At 38.5% G+C, this 23,521-nt stretch overlaps 1 protein-coding gene across 3 annotated transcripts in view; it reads left to right on the top strand.

Annotated features, from left to right (window-relative positions):
• Positions 1–23,521, top strand: part of mon2 (MON2 homolog, regulator of endosome-to-Golgi trafficking) — a 55,604-nt gene that overhangs the window by 3,139 nt on the left and 28,944 nt on the right. For 2 of the 3 annotated variants that reach the window (XM_057836348.1, XM_057836347.1), the window contains exons 2-19: positions 2,347–2,410; positions 4,886–5,013; positions 5,987–6,118; positions 6,252–6,381; positions 8,924–9,021; positions 9,102–9,227; positions 11,119–11,313; positions 11,481–11,605; positions 11,839–11,978; positions 16,453–16,606; positions 16,684–16,874; positions 16,993–17,074; positions 17,625–17,806; positions 18,832–18,944; positions 21,879–21,983; positions 22,114–22,194; positions 22,272–22,345; positions 22,428–22,518. In XM_057836348.1, the coding sequence (XP_057692331.1) occupies positions 2,347–2,410; positions 4,886–5,013; positions 5,987–6,118; positions 6,252–6,381; positions 8,924–9,021; positions 9,102–9,227; positions 11,119–11,313; positions 11,481–11,605; positions 11,839–11,978; positions 16,453–16,606; positions 16,684–16,874; positions 16,993–17,074; positions 17,625–17,806; positions 18,832–18,944; positions 21,879–21,983; positions 22,114–22,194; positions 22,272–22,345; positions 22,428–22,518 (2,211 nt within the window). Of the gene's footprint in view, positions 1–2,346; positions 2,411–2,513; positions 2,662–4,885; positions 5,014–5,986; positions 6,119–6,251; positions 6,382–8,923; positions 9,022–9,101; positions 9,228–11,118; positions 11,314–11,480; positions 11,606–11,838; positions 11,979–16,452; positions 16,607–16,683; positions 16,875–16,992; positions 17,075–17,624; positions 17,807–18,831; positions 18,945–21,878; positions 21,984–22,113; positions 22,195–22,271; positions 22,346–22,427; positions 22,519–23,521 lie in introns of those variants that run through there. The other variant, XM_057836349.1, reaches the window with a different exon arrangement.

Below are 23,521 nucleotides of genomic sequence, written 5' to 3'. Positions count from 1 at the left end.
AACTCATGATATAATGCTAATAAGGTGGCTTAAAAGTTGGTGGGGACAATTTGAGCATCCTGAAAAGTTGATCGTGTTATGTCCCTATCGTCCCTATGCAAACCTACACCACACCCTTGGCTGTTTTAAATACAGCTCATTTCCCATGCTCACATAACCAAGAGAATTCTCATATTAATAGTTTACTTCAAGTAGTAGATTACAGCCCTTTCCTAAATATACTATTAGCTTGTCGGACAGAAATAATTGGATGATTGGTTAATTCCCTGACAGTTGTTTTAAAGCATTGTCATTTTTCAAAATCCATGTTCTGTGACAAAATAACAAAACTGTCAAAACGAGAGACGCCCACCATTGCATCCGACCTGGCTTATTGCATAAATTTTTAGGATAAACCAAGGAAGCAGTGGTTTATTTATTTTAAGGGGTGCTTGAGCCTATCCCAGCTGACTATGGGCAGGAGGTGGGGTTCAATCTAAACTTGTGTAGCCAATTAACAGGATGTAATTATTTTAAAAATGGGGTGGGGGGGATGACATTGCATCACCACTTAATAATTGCTTAATTAAACTAAACAGTACTGCCAAAATATACTTTTTGACAGAGCATAGAGATAGATATTATTAACCCAATCAGGGATGGTAGTCACGACTGGACAGCTTTAAAAGTTGGCGCTTTTAAGACCTTTAACCCTTTTATGAGGCAAGTGAATATTTTTGGTCATTTAAAATAAACTTAAATAATTACAAATTAATTAATGATTGTATATTTTATTTAATTACAAATAAATTCATAAATTAATACAATGCTAATAAAAACTCAGTTGATTAAATTTAAATGTATAAAAGAAGAAATACACAATGGTTATGGCCTCAAATAACACTCTAAAGTTGATTTTTTTTTTTTTTTTCTCCACATAGTATTTACCTCATTGCATGCATGGAAATCTGGCCGTTAAAATAGATTGGACATATAGTGGCGGCAATGGCAGCCCAATGTGTTAAATGAGTGCCCTCTAAGGTATTTTTTAAACAAACAAATAAACAAACAAGCAAACATAATTCCTGCATAATAAGGTCAATCTAGGAAGTGTACTAGTTAAATCTATAGCTGCCATTGATCCATTTACAATGGGATGGCTGTTATTTTCCCCTCCAAATGGTCCATAAGAGTCCATACAGTCAATTGTGCTGTGTATTTTTGCCATTTTTACTGCCATCTCATTCCTCTTAGCAAAGGACGCCAGAGGTGATCATGTGCATGCGTATGCAAACAATTTTACTGATGTTTGCATTGTCTCGTGTTGTACAATTCATGCTATGTTTGTTGGGTATTTGATCCTCATTCATAATACAAATAATTAAAATGTGTTTCAGTATCTTACAGCACTGCTGCATTGAATAAAAATATTCTGACTGTCACAATTCTTGGATTTTGCTGAAATTACTTGGCTCATTTTCTTCATGGCGCTTCCTTAGTGCCTTAAATAAATGAGCAGACAGGAATCACTTCTGTTTTTTCTTCATTCTTCCCCAAATGCGCTTTCAGTTATAAATAAACAGATGACACTTAGCAATGTTGCTCTTTCCACTAACTAGTTTTATCCTTACATAGAGGTTCTATTGTGACATAGCAAGCAGCAAGACAAATGTTGCTGCTAAGGCTTTTTGCATTGTTACATTATGCTACAAAGAGGAAATTTTAAACACTACTCTCTCTGAGGATGTAATGAGTGTTTAGATTTAAGTGTTCCACCAGTCTTCTGGGAAAATATTTTTTTTTAAATCTACTTTTTGACGTATTAACATATTGGTAATTGAAAGGAAATTTACCGTAATCTCTCAATTTATGTCACATAGGAGGAACAGCGTTGAAGTCAGAAGTTCGGTTTTGGAACAGCGCAAATGTCAATGCAGTTTTATAAATGAAGGCATTTTCTCGAAGACCTCATGTTATAAAACTATCAAGAAGCTGCTCGTTACACCATGCAACAAGCGGTTTCTTGTCACTGCACGAGATAAAATGTCTCTTTTGTGTGACCTTCACTTGTCTGAGTGTCTGCCTTGTATAATCTTGTGAGGTACTTTCTTGTACTTTGCGTAGAGTTGCTGTTTATTTCTGTGCCATTCCTCTAAAAGAAAAAGAAATCCTAATAAGACATACAGATGATCTTTTTGACTTTCCTGAAGTCCCTTGAGATTTGGATGCTCGTTTGAACTGCAGGTTTTGCTTTTTGTTGTGTTGTTTGGTACATGTCTTTTCTCCAAATTTGCTATAGCAGCCTCTCTCCTCCTATCATGTTGCTGCACCATTTTATTGCACTTAAATTGCTTTCCTTCCCCTTAGGCGGCCGAGTCTGGCATCGTGAAGATTAAGACAATTGCAGCCAGGAATACCGACATACTGGCTGGTGAGTCCTGAAATGTGGTTTGTTCAGCTCACTTTTGTTTTCAGGGCCTTTATTTTCAATTTTTTAACTGGTATGTGTTCCCCCTATTTTAGCAGCGATGAAGGCAACACAAGACCTCGCTACCTAGCAGCTTAGGTAGATGCAAACGGATCAAAGTGAATCTTGCAGGGTTGAAGCAAATAGAGCAGAACGCAGAGGGATGTTCTTTGTTGTGACATTTCAAGCACAAGGCTCTCCCTCAGACTAAAGATGTGAGGCTCTTTACAAGTTAGTTTATTCAAGTCTCTTCTAAAAGGACATTTATAAATTTGACAGCAACTTGTGGCTCGCTTTGTGTCATAATACAGTAAACAGGTGCTTTTGTTTACTATTTGTATATTTTTATATATGGTAACCCCAGCTGTTTTCCATTAAAATCAGTTTTTTTTGTTTATTTTTATTTGTATTTTTTTCTGAACTGTGTAAGACGACAAAAGATGGTGCCAATGGCTTTGAAGTTAACTTGGTACTATATTTTCCGCACTATAAGGCGCATCGGAATATAAGGCACACCTTCAATTAATGGCCTATTTTAAAACTGTTTTCATATATGGGGAGCACTCATTATAAGACGCAGTAGTAGTAGTAGTTGTTGGGGTTGCATTATGCATCCGCTAGATGAAGCTGCGTTAAAAGGAATGTCATGCCATGATTGACTAATATTGATCCATATATAGGGCGCATCAGATTATAAGGCACACGATTGGCTTTTGAGAAAATTGAAAGCTTTTAGGTGCACCTTATAGTGCGGAAAATATGGTAATTCTTTTGGTGACCACGCTCATTGCTCCATAAAGATTGTGACATTTTTTTTAAAAAAGAAAAGTAGCACTCTCATAGTGTACTTCTTAAGAACATGCAGTAACACTACAATAAAATAAAATGTACTTTAAAACAATTTGTACATTATGATAAATAGTTTGTGCATCATGATGTCAATCATTCAGTGCCCATTCACCTTTTGCCGTGTGCACCTTGCCTCCTAAGGGACATGAATATACTGTAGTATATTACAGACACATATAATGTATAATTGCATATAGGCCTGTTGCGATAACAAATTTTTTGTTGGCGATATATTGTCACATAAATTATTGCCGATATGCGATATTATTGTCATTTTTTTTTTTTTAACTCAACCACTTATGTAGTGAGAATACATCCTAATCAATCACCCATTCAAATGCAATAGATTGTTATTTTCAAATAAAAGTATATTAAATTTTTTTTTTAAAATTAGAAATAAAAACAATGCATAACTATTTATTTGAAAACTAGCTAAGTGCAGAATATGAAATAGGTGAGAAACCAATGCCATTTTTATTCTCTGCCAATTAGAGACCATCAAAAGTATTTTATTTGATCCAGAATGACCCGTCTTGCCCTGCAAAGTGCACGTTAGCAAATTAGAAGCCAAAATATTAATTGCCAGATTTTCATAATGGGTGTCGTTTTAAAGCTATTCTTGGTGTAGAATCCTAAGTATTTGAGATTAACTACAAAAATCTTTATATACATGACATGCTTTTATTTTGAAATCCTCACAGAAAGTACGTTTGCTAAGCTACTAACCGTAACTTTGCACTCCGTAAAAAAAAGTGTGTCATGCATGTGCTGTCAGTAATACAATTTTTTCTTTTTACTCCACATCGTTAGCAAATGCTGCAAAACAGCGGGTTTTCATATTTGAAGTATTACCTTTAAACCGCAATTTTGGAGAAGACTGCCAATGTTTTACACCAGGCTAAAGCGGCTAGTACATTGTCTCTTTTTCATTACCCTCAATGTAGCAATGCTAACGCTTTACATTGTATAATATATGTTTCCTTATTTTGTATGTCTGAACTTTAATTCTACGGCGTGTTGATGACCAATAAACATCTGTGAAAGGAACTGGAGTCTGATCAACATCGCACGTGTTCCGAGTGCACCCAGCACACACAAACACATGCACTCAAAAATGTATGCACGCATGCACGCGGAGATAAATCGCAGCTGGGAAAATTACCGCCCTCATTTTTATTTGCCGTGCGATAGTTTGACTTATTGCATATCGCGACAGGCTTAATTACAAAAGACATATTCAAATATCCTAGCACACTAATATTTCACACATACTTTAAGCGACTCCGTAATATTAGTTACTTTCTTTGATAACCTTAAAGTATTTAGTTTGTCTATACGTGTTGCTTCATCATTTGTGTTCAAATATCAATTAAAACCTCATAACCACCAGAACATTGCTGCTTTATTCTTGTGAAAGTCGAGGTTCCATTGTATGTTGAAATGACACATCTTGACTGAGAGATGAACTTTGAGTATGTAAGGCAGAGCTATGTTTCCCACAGATTGATAGTAGGGCTGGACCTAACAATTAATATAACCATCCATAATACTCCTATATTTATATTAATATAATGTTTCATTTTTCTGCAGCTCTCAAGGAGAATAGCTCTGAAGTCGTGCAGCCTTTTCTGATGGGCTGTGGCACCAAAGAGCCCAAAATTACCCAACTGTGTCTGGCTGCTATCCAGAGGCTCATGTCCCATGAGGTGGTCTCCGAGGTGAGCATGCAGAGGTTGGGGAAGCGATCACGTTAATGCAAACACATACAGCAGACCAAGGCTAATGCACAGAGGGGTCATAAGGCTGACTATCTAGCCGAAGGGCACTCTGTCATGACTGTCATGATCGTTTCATGCTGAGTTGCCGAAGGAAGCACACACAAGTACACAGTTCTTAGAAGATTTTTCATTTTATATCAGTCATATTGTAGGTTTTTTTTTAGCCTAAATGTTCTTTTAAGATTAAAAACTTTAACGTGGAATTTCAGTTGGATTATTTTACTGTCCAGACAAAATCCATCGCAATCAGTGGCTGCCAGCTAATTGAAAAAAATGACACTAAGGACACTTTCACATTATACCAAGAGGACCAGGGTTCGGTTGGAGAGCTACCTCGCAACCTTTGCAAGAAAAAAAATAACTTCTTGAAAAGGTCCAGTATTCACACTGCGCCAAGCCGCCAACCGAACTTTCCGTGTAGCATCACATGGATTAAAGGTGCAGTCATTGATTTGACAAATTTAGAAGAGGAAATACACCCCTCCTGGGAGGGAGCATGGTAATGTAGTATAAGCGCACCCTTCTCCACTTGCACTCACAAGTGAAGGACTGTGCGCTTAAAGCGGATCGAGAAGCATGATTTTTAGCGGACCAGAGTTCATTTGTTCAATCCGAACTACAGGTCGGATGCACGTTCACATTTACAAAACGAAGCGGACTATCTGAGAAAACTCAGCACCATTTAAAAAGGACCAAACAGTGCTAGTGTGAAAGCGCTCTTAGAAACTGCATGATGCATTTACATTTGTCTTTTTGGATTTCACAGCTGTGACACCAAAGACAGCACAGTCTCGCGAGTGTCAGCATCACTTGGCATTGAAATGTTCTCAAGCAAGCGTTCATTGGTCGTCACGTATGCATTACAATCCATAAAGGAACATTAGCAGACATTTGTTGTTGTTTCTTATTGCAGGCGGCGGCCGGCAACATCATCAACATGCTGTGGCAGCTGATGGAAAATAGTTTGGAGGAGTTGAAGCTTCTACAGACTGTGTTGGTCCTGCTCACTACAAACACAGTGGTCCACGATGAAGTACTTTCAAAGGTAAATGTTCCACGATGTGTACTCAGACCTCCATTTGGTACACTGAGGAAGCACGTCCTCTGTTCCTCTTTACACAAGCATCACATTAAACCAATATTTGCCTGCTGCTTTTCATGTCGTGTGTGGTTTCCAGGCCATTGTGCTTTGTTTCCGCCTCCACTTCACCAAGGACAACATCACCAACAACACCGCGGCCGCCACCGTCCGGCAAGTGGTTACAGTGGTTTTTGAGAGGATGGTGGCCGAGGACGAGCGATTTAAAGGCAAGGCAAATTTATTTGTACAACACAATTCCACACAAGGTAATTTAAAGTGTTTAACATCGCATAAAATCAGCAAGAAATACAAATAAAAACAGAAGTGGATAAAAAGCAAAAGTCATACTGAACAGTTGGGTATTAGAACAGTAGGGGCAGTAATGAATACGCTGTAGTAAAAAAATAGTGTTTTTAGCCCTTATTTTAAAGGTGCTAACTGTTTCAGCACAACTCAGATCTTCAGGTAGTTTGTTCCAGAGTTGAGCATAATAACTGAATGCCACCTCACTTTGCTTTGTTCCTGTTCTTTGAACACACAACAAACCGGTTCCAGATGACTTAAGGCAGGGGTCCCCAAACTTTTTCTGTGGGGGCCACATAACTTTTCCCTTCTCTGATGAGGGGCCGGGGTCAGTTTGTAACAGAAAAAGTGTGACGATTGCAGTAGTGCTTAAATGTAAAAATGTATTGTTTTTCAGAAAGCCACAATCAAATAACGCGTTTTGTATTCTTCACGAAACAAAAGTAAATAAAATAATAATTAGGGCTGTCAAACGATTAAAATTTTTAATCGAGTTAATTACTGCTTAAAAATGAATTCATCGTAATTAATTGCAATTAATCGCAATTCAAACCATCTATAAAATATGCCATGTTTTTCTGTAAATTATATATTCTGTAAAATGTTGGAATGGAAAGATAAGACACAAGATGGATATATACATTCAACATACGATACATAAGGACTGTATTTGTTTATTATAACAATAAATCAACAAGATGGCATTAACATTATTAACAATCTGTTAAAGCGATCCATGGATAGAAAGACTTGTAGTTCTTAAAAGATAAATGTTAGTACAAGTTATAGAAATTTTATATTAAAACCCCTCAATGTTTTCGTTTTAATAAAATTTGTAAAATTTTCAATCAAAAAATAAACTAGTAGCCCGCCATTGTTGATGTCAATAATTACTTACACAATGCCCATGGGTGCTGAAGCCTATAAAATCTGTCGCACCCAAGCGCCAGCAGAGGGCGGCAAAACTCCATAAAACACAATTAACAAGTGGGCATTTCACTCTACTGTCATTTAAATCTGTCTGAGTGGGACATGTGCGTCAATTACGTCAAATATTTTAACGTGATTAATTAAAAAACTTAATTAACGCCCGTTAGCGCGATAATTTTGACAGCCCTAATAATAATAAATAATAATAACTGAAAAAGAGGGTAAATTTGACTGGGGATCCATCTGTGGGTGTGTGGTATAAAGCCGGCGACGCTATGGAGTTGTGACTCCGATCAGAGAATCAACAGGGGACGTTCAGGATGAATTTGTTTCCTTTAATGATGATGAAAGGAGTATAAGATGTATTGTTTTATTGTGGTTTCTGTGAATACAAGATAACAATATGACATGTCAGTAATATAACATATATAACCTATAAACATAAGCTGTATTATAATCATATCTAAATTAACAGGAACAACATTAAATATAAATAAATTGCCTCCTGCCCGCAGTTAGCTGGGATAGGCTCCAGCACCTCCGCGACCCTCGTGAGGAAAAGCGGCATGGAAAATGAATGAATGAATGAAATACACTGCTTACATAATGCATACAATGCTAATCATTTACAATAATGAGCATACACATTAAGCAGGAAAATAACTAACGATTTAGATAAGTGAATTGGCAACAAACAAAATTCAGACTCAACCATGTAGCCAAAGAGGCCAACGATTAGCATTAGCGATTAGCACTAGCGGTTAGCTCGTGGCTGCTAACGGATACAAGGGACCCTAGGGAGGTAACTCATCTGCCAAACGTGTTTATGCACTGCCAAGGCACACTTCTGCAATATACCCATCTCTCTCATTCACACACAACACTTGGGTTGCCGCTAAACAGGACGGCAGCTTGAGGAACGAACCGCAGGCAGTAAAAGGAGGAAAAAGTGACTCATGTACAACGGCAGTGAAGGGAGGTGCGCGCGTCACTTTTCATAATGGGCCAATGTAGTAACAATTAAACTAAAGCATAAACATGCAATGGGGCTTTCCTACATTAACACAATTAATTAAATAGATAATAACCAAATAACCCTCTCTGGGTTCTTCACAGAAAAAAAGTCAGGGAATTAATAACACTATTGGGGGGGGGATCAAAATGCTCTCTGGTATTGTTCAGGGGGCCGGACCAAATGTGGAGGCGGGCCGTGGTTTGGGGACCCCTGACTTAAGGTGTCTGGATACTTAATAGGGGTCAAGGAAATCAAACATGCAAGGCGTCTATGGCCATTGTGTTTTGTAGACCAGCAGTAAGAGTTTAAAGTCTGTGATTTTTCTAACAGGAAGCCATTGCAATGATTTCGTAACCGGTGTATTATGATCCAGTTTCTTGGTAAAGGTATGACAGTGGTGGAATGGTACATGCAACATGACATTGACCTACAACAGATATAAGTGAGATAGGACCAAGTAACATGTCGATTGTCAAATTCTCTTTTATGAATATGAACATAAATTCTTGTCTAATGTTCAGGTATTGTGGAGCATCCCCCTCCTGTTCAGGGCAATACCAACAGGCGGTCTGTCACCACCCTGAGGCCAAGTGCTAAAGATGCTTATATGCTCTTCCAGGTATTTCCACATGGGGGCAGTTGTAAGTCAAGCCACTACAGTGTCTGGTATAACTATTTGCTTGTTCGTCAACCTTACAGGACCTGTGTCAGCTAGTAAATGCCGATGCCCCCTACTGGCTAGTGGGGATGACAGAGATGACGCGGACATTTGGCCTGGAGCTGCTGGAGTCCGTTCTCAACGATTTTCCTGGTGTATTTCTGCAGGTGCCTGACATGGAGTTTAATTGTATTTACTGATTAGATACAATTGGCGGAAACTATTGCTACATCTGTCACTCCAAAATTCAACATCGATCATGTGTTTTAGAGCAATGGACAGCAACTCTTTTTTGGACGATAAAGCGCACCTCACAATAAGATGCACCCACAATAGTTTACAAAAATACTGAATTTGATCATTTATAAGCTGCCCTGGACCATAACTTGCAGGTCCTCACATTGTCTTATAGGATATTTATACCACAAGACACACAGCTCATTACCCTGTAAAACTTAGTAATTAGCTGCTCTGGACTATAAGCTGCAGGAAAAAAAGCTGTGGTTTATAGTCCGAAAAATGGCGATATAGTGTTTTTTATTTCTTCAAGTGAAATGGAGAACTGATTGTGTTGAATTGGATGTAATCATGAAAGACTTTATCGGCAAATACCGTATTTTTGTCCAAAGAATCGATATCGTATCATAATCGACACCTATATATATGATAGCAGTTTGTGATATTTTTAGCAAAATTAGTTCATCATGCTCAAGTAATTACAGTGGCTATTTTTTTAGGTTGGCCACAGTTGACCTTTTTTTGATGATGTAGCAGTAAAATCATATACACTATGAGGAATGACATAACATAGATTAGGGGAGTACTTCTCAAATAGTGGGGCGCGCCCCCTCGGGGGGCGCAGAGCGATGCCAGGGGTGGCGCATGTGACCTCGGGGAATATGTTTATTTTTATTTTTTATTTTTTGTCGTACTAAAATAAAGTGTACTTGCACATCAGTGGACTCAGTGGATGGCGGTGGCACTTTCATTTTCAGAGTGCGCGCAGTATTTATGAACTAAGCAAGAGCACAGAAAAGAGATATGAAGAGCTGTGCACCGTTTTCGGAAGCCCGTTTTCTGGCCGGATTCACGCAGCGACCCACTGTCTTCTCCGGTTCTCACGTGTCCGCCCAAGAAGTGCCATTTTCGGCTTGGGATCGTCACGACGACCGCTCTCACCTACGGTTCTCCCTCGGCCGCCGACAATGCGCTTTTTTTCGGGCCGTTTGCCTTTTGGCTTTGACTTTAATACAGTGGGAGATGAGGAAAGACCACTGTTTACTGTCTAAAAATGATTATAGCGGACAGGCGGAAGCCAAATCAATTAAGACGCCACTTAAAGACATTAGACCTCAATCTCATTGATAAAACGCTTGATTGTTTTTAAGCGAAAATGTGCCGAATATTGCCAACAGTCGTCCCGCTCTGTCAGTGTTATATCATTAAACCAGTGAGCACTGTTAGCATGCTCAGTGCAAAATAACCCCACACCAATGCAAAGGAGGTGATACTGTGAGCATCGAAAATAAAAACTGTCCTTCCGTCCAAAGACACTATTTTTTTCTTCTATTCAGTTTCGTTTTTTTTTTTTTTTTTGGGGGGGGGGGGCATATTGTCCTCATGAGTTAATGTTTCTAATCAATTTGAATTTGTTATTATTTACTGATTTTATTACATTTTATTTTTAAGTATCAAATGGTCAAAAATGTACCTTGAGTGTATTTTTACAGTTTGGATGTGACTTTGTTTTGTTGCCTGAATTAAAAAAAAAAAATGTTAATAAAGTTATACTTTATTATAAGTTGATCTATGTTACTTTTTTTTCTTTAATAGAAAAGAAGGACGCAATGTTAGGCAGAGGTGTACGTATAATAGTGATATTATAGACAAATGATACTATTTACAGTGGCGGTAGAGAGTTTGGGGGGGCGCAAAACATTTACGTCTTCTTTGGGGGGGGGGCGTAACAGAAAATAATTGAGAAGCACTAGATTAGGGTAATTTACCAATTTCCACTATTCTATTATTATTTTTATTTCCTCTTTTCTTGCTACATAGCACCCGGAGTTCAGCTTCTTGTTGAAGGAACGGGTGTGTCCGCTCGTCATCAAGCTCTTCTCCCCCAACATCAAGTTCCGCCAGGGGAGCAATAGTGCTGCCTCTCCAGCCCCTGTGGAAAAGCCCTATTTCCCCATTTGCATGCGACTGCTGCGTGTGGTCTCGGTGCTCATCAAGCACTTCTACACTCTGCTGGTACGGGCGCATTGGGGTTTACAAGTTCCTCAAGCTGATGTTCTTAACGGAAATTGTGAAATGATTAGCATTGGATGAGCTCTCATCTGGGCTTTTCAATCTAATATTGCATCTGGGTTTATTTGATTTATTTTTCTCCATCTTCTTGACTTATTTTTTTTCTCTAGGTAACAGAGTGTGAGATCTTCTTGTCTCTGTTAGTGAAGTTTCTGGATGGAGAAAAGCCTCAGTGGCTGAGAGCTGTTGCTGTGGAGTCGGTACACAGGTTGTGTGTGCAGCCGCATTTATTACGGTAATTTTTACAACTCATTGTTCATTGTCATTTTTCCTTCAATTGTAATTGTCTTGTAAAAACATTACACTACATATAAATAAGAATATATACTCCTATAAAAGTTCTGAACACTTTTCTCCCAAAGAGGCAACACTAACTCACATTTCACCATCAAAAAGGATGAGTCAGACTTAGTTCTTTCAACTCTTTTCCAAAATTTTGAAATGTTATTATCTTTTTTCTTGTTCCAGTTCATTCTGCCAATCATATGACATGAAGCAGCACTCCACCAAGGTGTTCAGAGACATCGTCAATGCCCTTGGCTCCTTTATCCAGTCCCTCTTCATCGTACCTTATGTGGGCAACGCTTCAGCTGTCAGCGCACCAGCTGGTACGATTTTGAAATCTTTTGAGACCCCGCCTTTTACAAATGGATGGTAACTTACCCTTGTGGCTATCTAGATTCAGAAATATAAAATATTTGGTTTTATTTAATTAATTTTCTTAATACTCATTTTCTGCCATTGGTGGCGATAGAGCTCCAATCCATTTGAGCTAGTAAAGGCCCGCGGCCAGTCATTCCAGTCAAAAAGGATCGGCTCTCTAATAATCTTATAAAAACACAATAATAATCTATTAGTATAAAATAAGGTAATACAAAAAATACTGAAAAAAAGAGTCATTGTAAAAATATAAAAATAAATGAGACCTGGCATCCATATGTGGGGGCCATACTTGTACACCAAATGTTGATACTGTGGCCTACATGACTCAAAATGTAATGCCCGCGTATGTGAACAGCTTTATAGGGTTAAGTTTTTCTTTTTGTTTTCCCTCCATTTCACTTATTCTCATGTGGGTCGTGGAGGGACTAGAGCCTATCCCAGCTAACTACGGGCAGTAGGCGAGGTATACCCTGAATTGGTTGCCAGGCAATAACAGGGCACAAGGAGACAACTAATTACGCACGCACTCATACCTTGGGACAATTTAAATTGGGTAATCCGCCTACCATGCATGTTTTTGAACTATGGGAGGAAACCAGAGTACTTGGAGAAAGCCCAAGCAGGTTGGTTACCAAAATGTTGAAATAGGCTTGTTGAAAGAGACTAAATATATGCTCAGATTTTTGGCACAAAAATGTACCTCGCAAGCAAGATGATACTTTCTGATTGATTCATCATGCAGTACCATCTTGCAAACCTCAACTGTCCAACCACTTCCCTGATGTTCGACCCAATCAGGAGAAAGCCATTAGCAGCAGACGTGGCCAGGAAGCAACTCTGATTGAATACAATGTCCGAGTGCAAAGCGGTTCTTGTAGACAGTTCAATTTCCCCAATTTTGTCTGAAATACACTTAATTTCCCCATTAAAAGAGGAGCAAAAAAAACGTCAGTTTTTTTTTTTTTTTTTTTAATTTAGTTGGAAACGATGTTTTCGCGAGTGTGACGAGATTAGATATCAGCAGCTGTATATTTCTCCTCCCATGAAATAGGATTTGATCTTTCTCAGATTGATATGTGGAATATATTTGTAGCAGATATAATGAACGTTCAATCTGGCGTGGCAGGTTAACAAAAATAGGGTTCTCACACTAAAAAAAAAGGATATTGACAAAATTTACCTTCTCGATATTAAATCTGTTTCAAACGAGTGTTTTCTTTGGCAGCCCTTTTAATTTTCATCTTAGTCTTTTGGACGATAATACTTGTTAGTCATATTTTAGTCATCTCAAAATGTGTTTGTCTTCGTGTTTTTGTATTTTCGTCTAGTTTTAGTTGACGTTAAATAAAAATGTTTTTGTCTGTAAAATTTTTAAAAATTTCTCCAGAAATAAAGGTTAAACTAATTCAAATGAACATTGAAAGATGAGCACATGTAGTAGCATCTATAAGGACAACGCCAATTTGGTGATAATACACACTCAGCAGGAAAACAATACATTATTTTCAGTTAATTATACCCACCTGGACGTCATGAACTGTATGTAAAAAAAAAAGTTGTCCGAGAGTTTGAGGACGCGCGCTGTCTGCATTAGCCTAATGCTAATGCTACGAGTTACTTTTAGTGTGTGCTGATCACTCTGCACAGACCTTTAAAGGCTAAAGCAACATTGCATATGGCGGAAAACACTCAGGTGACTTGAAGTTCCGCTCTGAGACCCCCAATATGGCCAAATTTCAAAATTGTCCAATATGCATGTGTGATACATCATTGGAAAGCTTAAAATCTCAATTACAAAGAAAAATTTTGAACAGGAGGGCATTTAAAAAAATAATACTAATAATTTAAACAGCAAAACCCTATCTGGAGGTGAGACCACGCGAGAGCAGAATTACAGACGCCATGACTTTAACGAGATATTATCACGTACTTACCTTGTTTCGATCAAAAAACTCCATGTAGCATGTATCACTGAGTGTCAAGACACAGCAGTGAATGGCCACAGCTGGATTTTTGGGGTTTTTTATGGGTGAAACATGGTAATATAACAAGGGTCGCGATGCAGAAATCGCAGACATCAAGGAGTGGTCGAGATGTTCTTTTTCATATATTTACTATAAAAGTTTTTTTTTTTTTTTTTTCAATTTTTCTTTGTCTAGATCGATTATTTATCATCTAACATATTGGAGAAAATGCGACGGTAACAAAAAAACAATTATGCGACAGTTATGAGGTAGATATCCGTGACTTTTTTACAGGCGCCATTTTTTTCATTGTGACGTAATTTGTTTAAAAGTCTAAAATATATAAGTGAATAATTTTTTAAAGTTTTTTTTATTAAATGAAATTTTAGACATCAAATAATGATTTTTTTAAGCTAAAAATGACAGACATTTTGAATAATAAATGTAATTAATTACCATCGTTTTATGGCTGGGTTGAAACAAAAGCGGTTGCGCGACTTCTGTAAACGGGGTTTTCCATGGTAAAACGGACAAATTAAAAATAGTTCGGGGGCTTAGTGCACCATGAATCTGCTGTGGCAGCATATAGACATTGTTCTATCAAACACAACACTTATTTTGGCCTAAAATACTGCTGTTTTTTTTAAAGAGGAGCGCAAGAGCAGAAACAGCTTTTTCAGTCTTGTCTGTGTTTTCTGCCATATTCTCTCTGGCCAACTTAAGAAAACAAATCCTATCGTGTATGCAAGCCTTGAGACCAGGTAGGACACTGCACTGGTGATTGGGGGGGGGGCGCAGCATGTCACATGAGTGACACAACCAGACACTGCTAGATGCTAGATACAATGTCACACTTTGTGAACATATGACAGAAACTATTGCGCATTTTCGTCTCGTTCTGGTCTTATCAGACGAAAACTGGCATTAGGCTCGTTATGTTTTAGTCTCCCAAAACAGGTTTTTAGCTCGTTATGTTCTCGTCTATATCATGAAAAATGTTCATTGACGAAATATTTTCGTTATGGTCATCGTTAACGAAACAATACTGTTTCAAACCCTTTTTTTTGTTTAACTCCTTAACACCGAACGTGTCGGATGCGACACGTTTACGCATATCGCCTTTGAAGCCTCGTAACACTGTAATTACGTCACCCACGTACCCCTGGTTGCTCTCGTTTGAAAGTACGGAAGTTGATGTCCACACCAGTTCTTATTTAAAGTCAATCGACCAAGTAAAACGGGAGATAATGTCATTTGAGTTTTATAGTTTTATTGCACTCCTAAATATGCATTAAAACGCTGCATGGACCATGTGTCTATCTCCATATTTCCATCATTTCTTGTCCTTTTTTCAAAACCGAAAGCAGCACAAAAGACTACATATCCCAAGAGCCGTTGTGATGTCAAGAAGGACGAACCTAATGTGGACATTTTTAATAAATTGACGAGCAAGGCGCCAACTAAGGGAAAGGAGACACGCGTGGCAAGCAACGGCCGTTTGGAGTGAGCTAGCGACTTTAAAACGTGCAGAATGAATCGAAAACTAAATTTAGCGCAAGCTAATGCATTATTTCATTAACTCAAGGAATAGGATGAGCTGTATTTGTCATTGTTTTCCTCTGATCAGTCGGCGTCTCGGCGAGTAGAAGTGACAGCAGCGCGCAAACGGCGGATGAGTGGGCTGTGTGATGTTGTATGTGACGCAGCTTAGTGACATGTTCAAAAACAAACTTTATTAAGTGCGCCAAAAAAAAAAAAAAACTTTATTGGGTCGCATGCCTAAAAAAAATTGAACTGAACTACTTGTCAATATTTTTGAAAATACTTTTTTTTCAGTGTTTGTTGTTTTTTCTTCACGATGAATCTTTTCAATTTTTATATAGATGTGTGTTTGAGAAGCTTGATTGCATGTACATATATACCTTTGATAAGGTGATGGGTACAATACCTAACTTCACAAAGAAATATCCTCCAAACCCTTTTTGTGTTGGATAATATATATAATTTTTTTTCTCACTATTTTGCACTGTATATAACATGTTTTGAAGGCCAAAAACGCCTATGACCATAGCCGCTGTTTGTGTTGAATTGTCAAACATAAAACTATTCAGTCTTATTTTTTTTTATTGAATGTTTATCCTAGCAAGTTAAATAAATATTATCAAGCTTCAAAACGGTTGGTCGAGCATTTTGGTTGTCAGTGGGACTTCAACATTACAAATTTTGAAAAAAGATTTTGGGATTTTTTTTGTCTTTTTGGGTCCAAAATGTGGATTAAAGTTGGTCAGTGATGAAAACAACAGTTTGGACATGAAGTTCAAGGTATCCTGAAAAAAGGGACCCAACTTAGCCATTGTTAACAGTTTTTTCTTTGAAATATAAAGGCAACATCAAAGGCATGCAAATTCAGCCAAAATAGGCTTAGGTGTTAAAGGGTTAACCGACTTTTATTTAGGCGGTTCCGGTTCAGGCCCACCGGGAATGGCTCACGGTGGTCCAGGCCCAGGAGTCGGTGGTGGCACCCTAACTACCCAGGCTGCATTCGAGTACCGCGGAACCTGGATCCCCCTCATGAATGTCAGTGCTCAGGGCAGCGCCAAGGCCACTTAGTAAGAACTAACTTCCATTGTAATATTGAGAATACAAGTACTAACCACTCACCAATTTACTTTCATATTTGTGTTAGCCTGGAAATGTTAGATAAAGTGGAGCCGCCTGCCATCCCTGAGGGATATGCAATGTCGGTGGCCTTCAGTGCCCTACTTGACCTGGTCCGAGGTATTACGACCATGATTGAAAAGGAGTTGGCTATGGAAGAGGAGGCGGCCGCTGAATTCAGGGAGGCTCAACCTGATCGCGAGTGGCAGCCGCCGACTGGTGAGAAGTTCTGTTGTGCTACTTTGATGTGTCTATTGCTGGGTGTAAAATCACATTATGTCAATTTGAGAATTGGTGTTATGAATATTAATTATGTTATTTTGCCAATGTGTTTCAGGAGCTCATCTAGTGTGGGAGGAGATGGTCAGTGGATGCTGGTGCGGTCTTCTCGCTGCCTTATCGCTGCTACTTGACGCCAGGTAAATAACAGATTAGAGAGGAAGAATGACTCGGAAAAATCTTTTAAGACGTGATAGACCTAGGAAACAGTGGTTGAATTTAGCCTATTTGTTACCAGTTGGTTGTTGGCAAGCTAGCGACTAGCTCACTCAAGTCTCACTCAAAATTAAAAGTGCTGCCAAACTCAAGTCTGCCACAGTCTCATCAAACCGCTGCTGAACTGATATCACCTTCTAATGCACTCAGACTTCTTACTCCAGACAGACAGGCTTTTTAATCCCAAAACATCTTTGAGACACCTATATTAAACTCAGTCAAACACGTCACTGGAATCCGAGGTGAATATCCTTTACAGGCAGACCTGGGGAGCTACTTTGCTTGGATTTCTTTCCTCATAGGCAGTGTTCTTTTCGCTTCAAAAATACTTCAACCCTGTTGAACTCTGTTAATGCCAGTATAGCAGATGTAAAATGGGGAAATATACATACATGGAGACTACTCCTCGGTTATAGATCATGAAGCTTGCCACAATGGAAATCCGACTGGGCATTTTTTTTTGTGTTTTTGCAGTACGGATGAGACTGCCACAGAGAACATCCTAAAGGCTGAGCTGTCCATGGCTTCTCTATGCGGCCGCCTTGGCTTGGTAACGCCACGCGACGCCTTCATCACAGCTTTCTGCAAAGCTTCTCTGCCACCGCACTATGCGCTGACCGTTCTCAGCAGCAACGCCGCTAATCTTTCCAACAAAGGTAGCTGATGGCTAAAATTATATCCCGTGATGATTGACCATGCACATTGCATTGAACATTTTTTTTATTTAATTCAGTGCCATTGACAATGATAAATGTCACAGTCATATGGCTCTTTTCATCCTTTTGCAGAGAATTTAAATTAGTCACTAGCAGGTGCCAATCCATTTGAATTAGAAGGTTAGGCAACGAGCATTCTTTCATTCGCTGCCAACCCTCCCAGTTGAAATGGATTGGCAATCTATTGCTGCCAATGGCAGCTATTGAGTTGAGTGAATCAAAACTTTATCGTCACTTCCCTTTGAATTCGGGGCATTTCAGTGTCAGTTTGTGTTCATTTTGGGTCATTTCCTAAGATACCATAATGCATGAAAGCTATCAGTACAACTCCTCTGATTATAAAAAAAAAACAAACATTGGATTATTTATCTTTTATAATATTACCTTTCCATTAAGTTAGCTGCAATTTGCGGTTTCTTCCAATATAATTCCCATTGTTCCATTCATTAAAATTATTTAAAAGTAACCGATTCGCAATATTTTCAAAAATATCCATCTTAACTTTCCACAGGAATTAACAGGGACATCCCTGAATATTTACTGATCATTTTCCACCCCGATGTTAGATAATATGCTTCATTCCTGTGCCTGTAGTCGTGTGCTGATGTTAAATTAATGAGTTTTTCTTATCCATATGGTTTAATATGCTTGCCGCTCAGTCGAGCTTATCGTGTAAACTCTTGGCATTTTGCCTCTCCCCAATGTTTGCCTCTTATTTCAGTAATCCATAACGTTTTGCAGTGACTTCTAATTAAGAATGTGCCTGGGGAGGGTTAAAACATGCACGCACTGCTTCTCTTAAAAAGCCCCCTTTAGACATTCCTCATTTGCATATTAGCTTGTATAGATAAAGCTGGTTAATTGGTCTGTGCGCGGTGGGTTGATTAAAAGAGCAGCCCTGAGTGTTTGTTGCAAATTATGCACACTCAAACGTGTGTGTATGTATTTTTATTTCTCCCCAACAGCCTACTCAATCCAGGGCCAGAGTGTGCAGATCATCAGCCCCTCCAGTGAGTCTCATCAGCAGGTGGTGGCCGTCGGGCAGCCTCTCAGTGCCCAACCGCAAGGAACTGTTGTGGTAGGAAGCTACAATGTCATGATTCCTGGTGGGCAGACGTAGAGGACGTTAGAAACTCATGCTCATTATATTCTCATTGTTCTACTTGGATTTTTTTTTTTTCGCAGATGTAGAGGGGTTGGAACGTCTGCGTACCAAACAATACGATTTGAAATACAAGACCCGATACATTGATCAGGAAATACATCTTCGATATTCTGGGACAAAAGCGAAAAACTTTTACAGCTTTGGTCGAATGTTTTGACACTTTCTCTTCCGGCTCAATGGTGAAGTGTCTCAATACTTTTGAATGCAGTTGTTAATAGAAAATCAACAGTTTTTGTTTTTTTTGCACTGTTGCGGACAATCTATCATTTTCTCCATCACAGATTATGAGAATATTCCATTCTGGAAATTATTACAGAAATACTTTATTTTTGTAAATGACTTGATATATTTCTTATTATAGGTACTCTTTTAATGGAAAATTTCAGTAGAAACCTGTTGGTTCCTTCATTAAACAGTGACACATTTTTAAAACAATATATCGATTCTTGGTGTTGCATATCGATAACCAATTAGGATATGAAGAATTGCTATATATCAGATTATTGCTATATTGTCACATCCCCATGGAGAGGTGCAATGATTAATCAATAAATATTTTGATCACCGGTGAACCATTTTCAGGGCTGCAGACTGCGACCAAATGGTCGTAAAATTAGAGCCAGTACGAATATTTTTATTCTATTATTTATTTTATTTCCCATCTACTCCCACATTGGCGACCAGTAACATTGTGTTTTTTGTTTTCGTTGTTGTTGAGTAAAATATAGATTCCTAAGTTTGTAGTTTAATGCATTTATTATGAAAGTATTTACCGGTTAAATGGTGAAAATTAAAGGAAAACTTTGCTCCTAGTTAAAAATTATAATCTGGAGCCCTGATTTTGAGATTTTGTTCAAGATGAAATTGTCCAAAAATTTGTCATTTCAGTTTGGCAACAGTAAGTATTCCTGATTTCAGTCTGTGATGAAAACGGCCGTTTTCATTCAAAACGTCATACAAACAAATATTTGCATTTAGGTGGAATGAAGAATGATCAGTATTTGTCCTTATTTTCTGTCATTATCGAGTAATGAGTCATGAGCCATGTACATGGACTTTGAATTTGAAATATTTTCCTTTTTATGAATAGAATTATCGAAATTAGGTAATTATACATTTTATTGTGAAAATAAATTAAGACTACTTGCAGCCATACTGTATGTCGATTCCATCTGCGTACATATTGCTACTTGGATATCCACCAAACTCTACGTTCTCTGTTGGAGTTATAACATTCTCCAACTCATTTTCCTTCTGGGTGTCGATCTACCGCATGGACTGTGATTAATTTAATGGCCCTTATGGTCATGTTGAGAAATTCACAAAACTGAAATGTGCAATGGTTTGGAAGAGCCGGGCAAATTGCAAAAACCACACACTTTGCAATAGAAATAAAACAGAAATGCTGGAACATGACCACAAAATGACCACAACCGAAGCGTAGATTTACAACGGAAAAAAGTAAATGTTTTAGGGGTGTGCCATCTTCGGTACCCCACGATTCGATTCGATTACGATTCAGGGTGCAACGATTCGATTATTGAACGATAATCATGGTATTGACAATGATCACGGTTATAACGATTATCGCGATTATCGGTGCATCGTACATTACTAATTAATAAAGTAGCTAAAAAAATGTATGTCCATTATTTATTTAAAATATCTTAATGATTCAACAGGAACGATGGAAACATGCCCATACAACAAAAAGCTGCCCTTAAGCTACTTTTTTATTTATTTATTTTTACAAGAAAGTGCAAAAACATTGACCATTTTAAATGGAGTACTTATTTTTCTCAACAATACAATAAAATTTACACAGGTGGAATGAATTCCACATCTTCTGGAAACAAAGTGTCTTTAGAAATAAGACTTCTTTTAACCAAGATACTTTGTTTTCACAGATTTCTGTACTATTTCGCATGTTTGTAGTGTTACCGCTGTACTTAATCATGGTTTTACACGTTCTGCATATGAAAAACATGTTAGCGAATTAGCTTATGCTCGGCGCTAACTATTAACATCTCAAAAACAACAATAAAGGCAAACCAGTACAAGAGGGTTCGTGAACTCACCTCTTATAGACACACACAGGTCTTAGTAACGCACTCAGGACATTTTTCAATTGACATGACTTGAAACTACTGCTGCACAACTGAAAGACAAGGAGCAACAAACTATCTCTCTTCCCCTCTCGCTCTAAAAGACAACATGCGCACAGACGCAAGATGCCTGTCTCATACCTGCCTGTCTCATTCACAAATTTATTTTCCAGTCTTTTGAAAAGGAGAAAGTCTCTTGCTCAGTAGCTGGCAGCAACCATCATAACGTTGTGCGTTCGTCCGTTAAAGGTGTCCGGGCGGCAGACTTGTCTTGAATTTCATTCCGCTACGAGCGGCTGTCGTAAAGTTATGAGGGAAAATCATCGTTTTTTTTTAACCTTTATGAATCTTAATTGAATCGTTACATGTCGAATCGCGATGCTTGTAATAATCGATTTTTTGGAACTCCCTTAGTAGATTTACAATGCCACTGGTGTAGATCCCGCTTTGTAACCATCTCTGCTCAAAAGTAACCATCCAGTAGCGATTGCTGTATGACGCTAGTCGCCGTCTCGATCATCAAGTCGAAATCGTTGTAGCGGTGACATTTGTTTAGCCAGTATAGACCTGTGACAATCGGCACTACAGAGTATAGGCACTCTGTACTAGTGAGTACTGAAATCTAAGTCATTGTCCTCAATGTGAAAAAGTGTTATCGAAATGTTCCTAATTGAAAAGTTCATTGTTTCCTACGTGATATATTGCATGTACATCACTCTAAAATCTGTTCATCTCTGCCAAGCTGACGGCCAAGAACATTCAGTGCATGCGGACCCTGTTGAACCTGGCCCACTGCCACGGCGCCGTGCTGGGCACCTCCTGGCAGCTGGTACTGGCCACACTACAGGTACACTGTTTCTGCATGAGTACTCAAAACAACGGCTGTTTATCTGCAACAAAAACAAGTCATCACTACAGTTTACTTAGTCAGTTGTCATTATTTTGACAAACAAATCAATTATTGTCTTTAATCCCAGCATTTAGTGTGGATCCTGGGATTGAAGCCAAGCGTAGGTGGTGCCCTCAAACCTGGCAGAGCCGTAGAAGGACCCAGTACGGTAGGTTTGCTTGTGTACCGCTGTATACAACCGCAACTATGCATTTGCTGAACCTGGATGTGTTTCCATGGTTCCAGGTTCTGACCACAGCTGTGATGACTGACTTGCCCGTCATTGCCAACATCCTGTCCAGGCTTTTTGAGAGTTCCCAGTGAGGACTAGCTTTTCCCCCTTAAATTTTGTTTTAAAATACTATAGTGACTGAAATGTAATTCGTGTACTGTTTGCTCTAGGTACTTGGATGATGTTTCTCTTCATCATTTGATCAATGCTCTGTGTTCTCTCTCACTGGAAGCTATGGAAATGGCCTACGGGACCAACAAGGTGAACATCGTCTTTGTTTTTTTAAATACAGGTGAAACTATTCGCATCTTAATTTACGGCATTTTGTTTAGAACTGAAAAGGCTGGTAGTGAATGGCCATGTTTAAATGCCACTGAAATACCAATCCATTTTAACTCTTGGTTGAAATTGATTGGACGGCCATCGCCGTCAATTAAGTGATAGTGTACATGAAGCTCACTTGTAACTTCAAAATCTCAAGGTACCACTTTGGGTAAACATTTACGGCAGTGATTTTTTTGGTTTTGTTTTCTGTTTTAATCACACAGCTGTGTATTAAAACTATCTGCCTTGGGGAGGATAATAGGGCTGAATTTAGTTGTTGCGGTACAGTGTTGTAGAACTGCATCCAGGCTAATATTAATTATTAATATTAGAGATGTCCCGATCGATCGGGTCCGATCGCGTCATTTTCAGTGTATTGGAATCGGCAAAAAAATATCGGCCATGCCTTTTTTTTAACATATACTGTATACTGTATATTTTTTAATTTAATCGTTTTCTAATTGTATTTAACGTTACAAACATAATATGTTACACTCATCCAGAGTCTTTAGTTTAGGCAGGCTTAAGGCAGGGTTATTAAATTTACCCCGATAACGGCGGTAATTAATTTTTCAAAAAAATGTATCAGGTTAATAAATTTAATGCAGTTAATGCATGCGCTGCACGACCCACTCACGCATTGGCGCGCTCAGTCTTTAATGGCGCCGTTTTACCTATATAGAGAGATAAAAGGCAGCGTAAAATGAGTAGGATGAATTTTGGCTGCCTTTGGAGCCTTTTTAATTGGCTAGAGCCTTACAGTCCCTCTCCCTACGATTAGAAATATCATGGGAAGCAACGTGGGGAAGCAAGGTAGCAATTGATCTTTTTCTTAACACCTTATGTTTTTTCCCAACACAGAGTAGATATATCCATTAGGGATGGGAATCGAAATCCGATTCCAATTCGGAACCGGTTCCGAGTGTTTCGAGGCCTCGAC

Source organism: Corythoichthys intestinalis, chromosome 5 (genome assembly GCF_030265065.1).
Source record: "Corythoichthys intestinalis isolate RoL2023-P3 chromosome 5, ASM3026506v1, whole genome shotgun sequence".
In the NCBI taxonomy this organism is placed as follows: domain Eukaryota; kingdom Metazoa; phylum Chordata; class Actinopteri; order Syngnathiformes; family Syngnathidae; genus Corythoichthys; species Corythoichthys intestinalis.
Note: the sequence above shows the minus strand (reverse complement) of the source record. Positions and strands in the feature narration are given on the sequence as shown.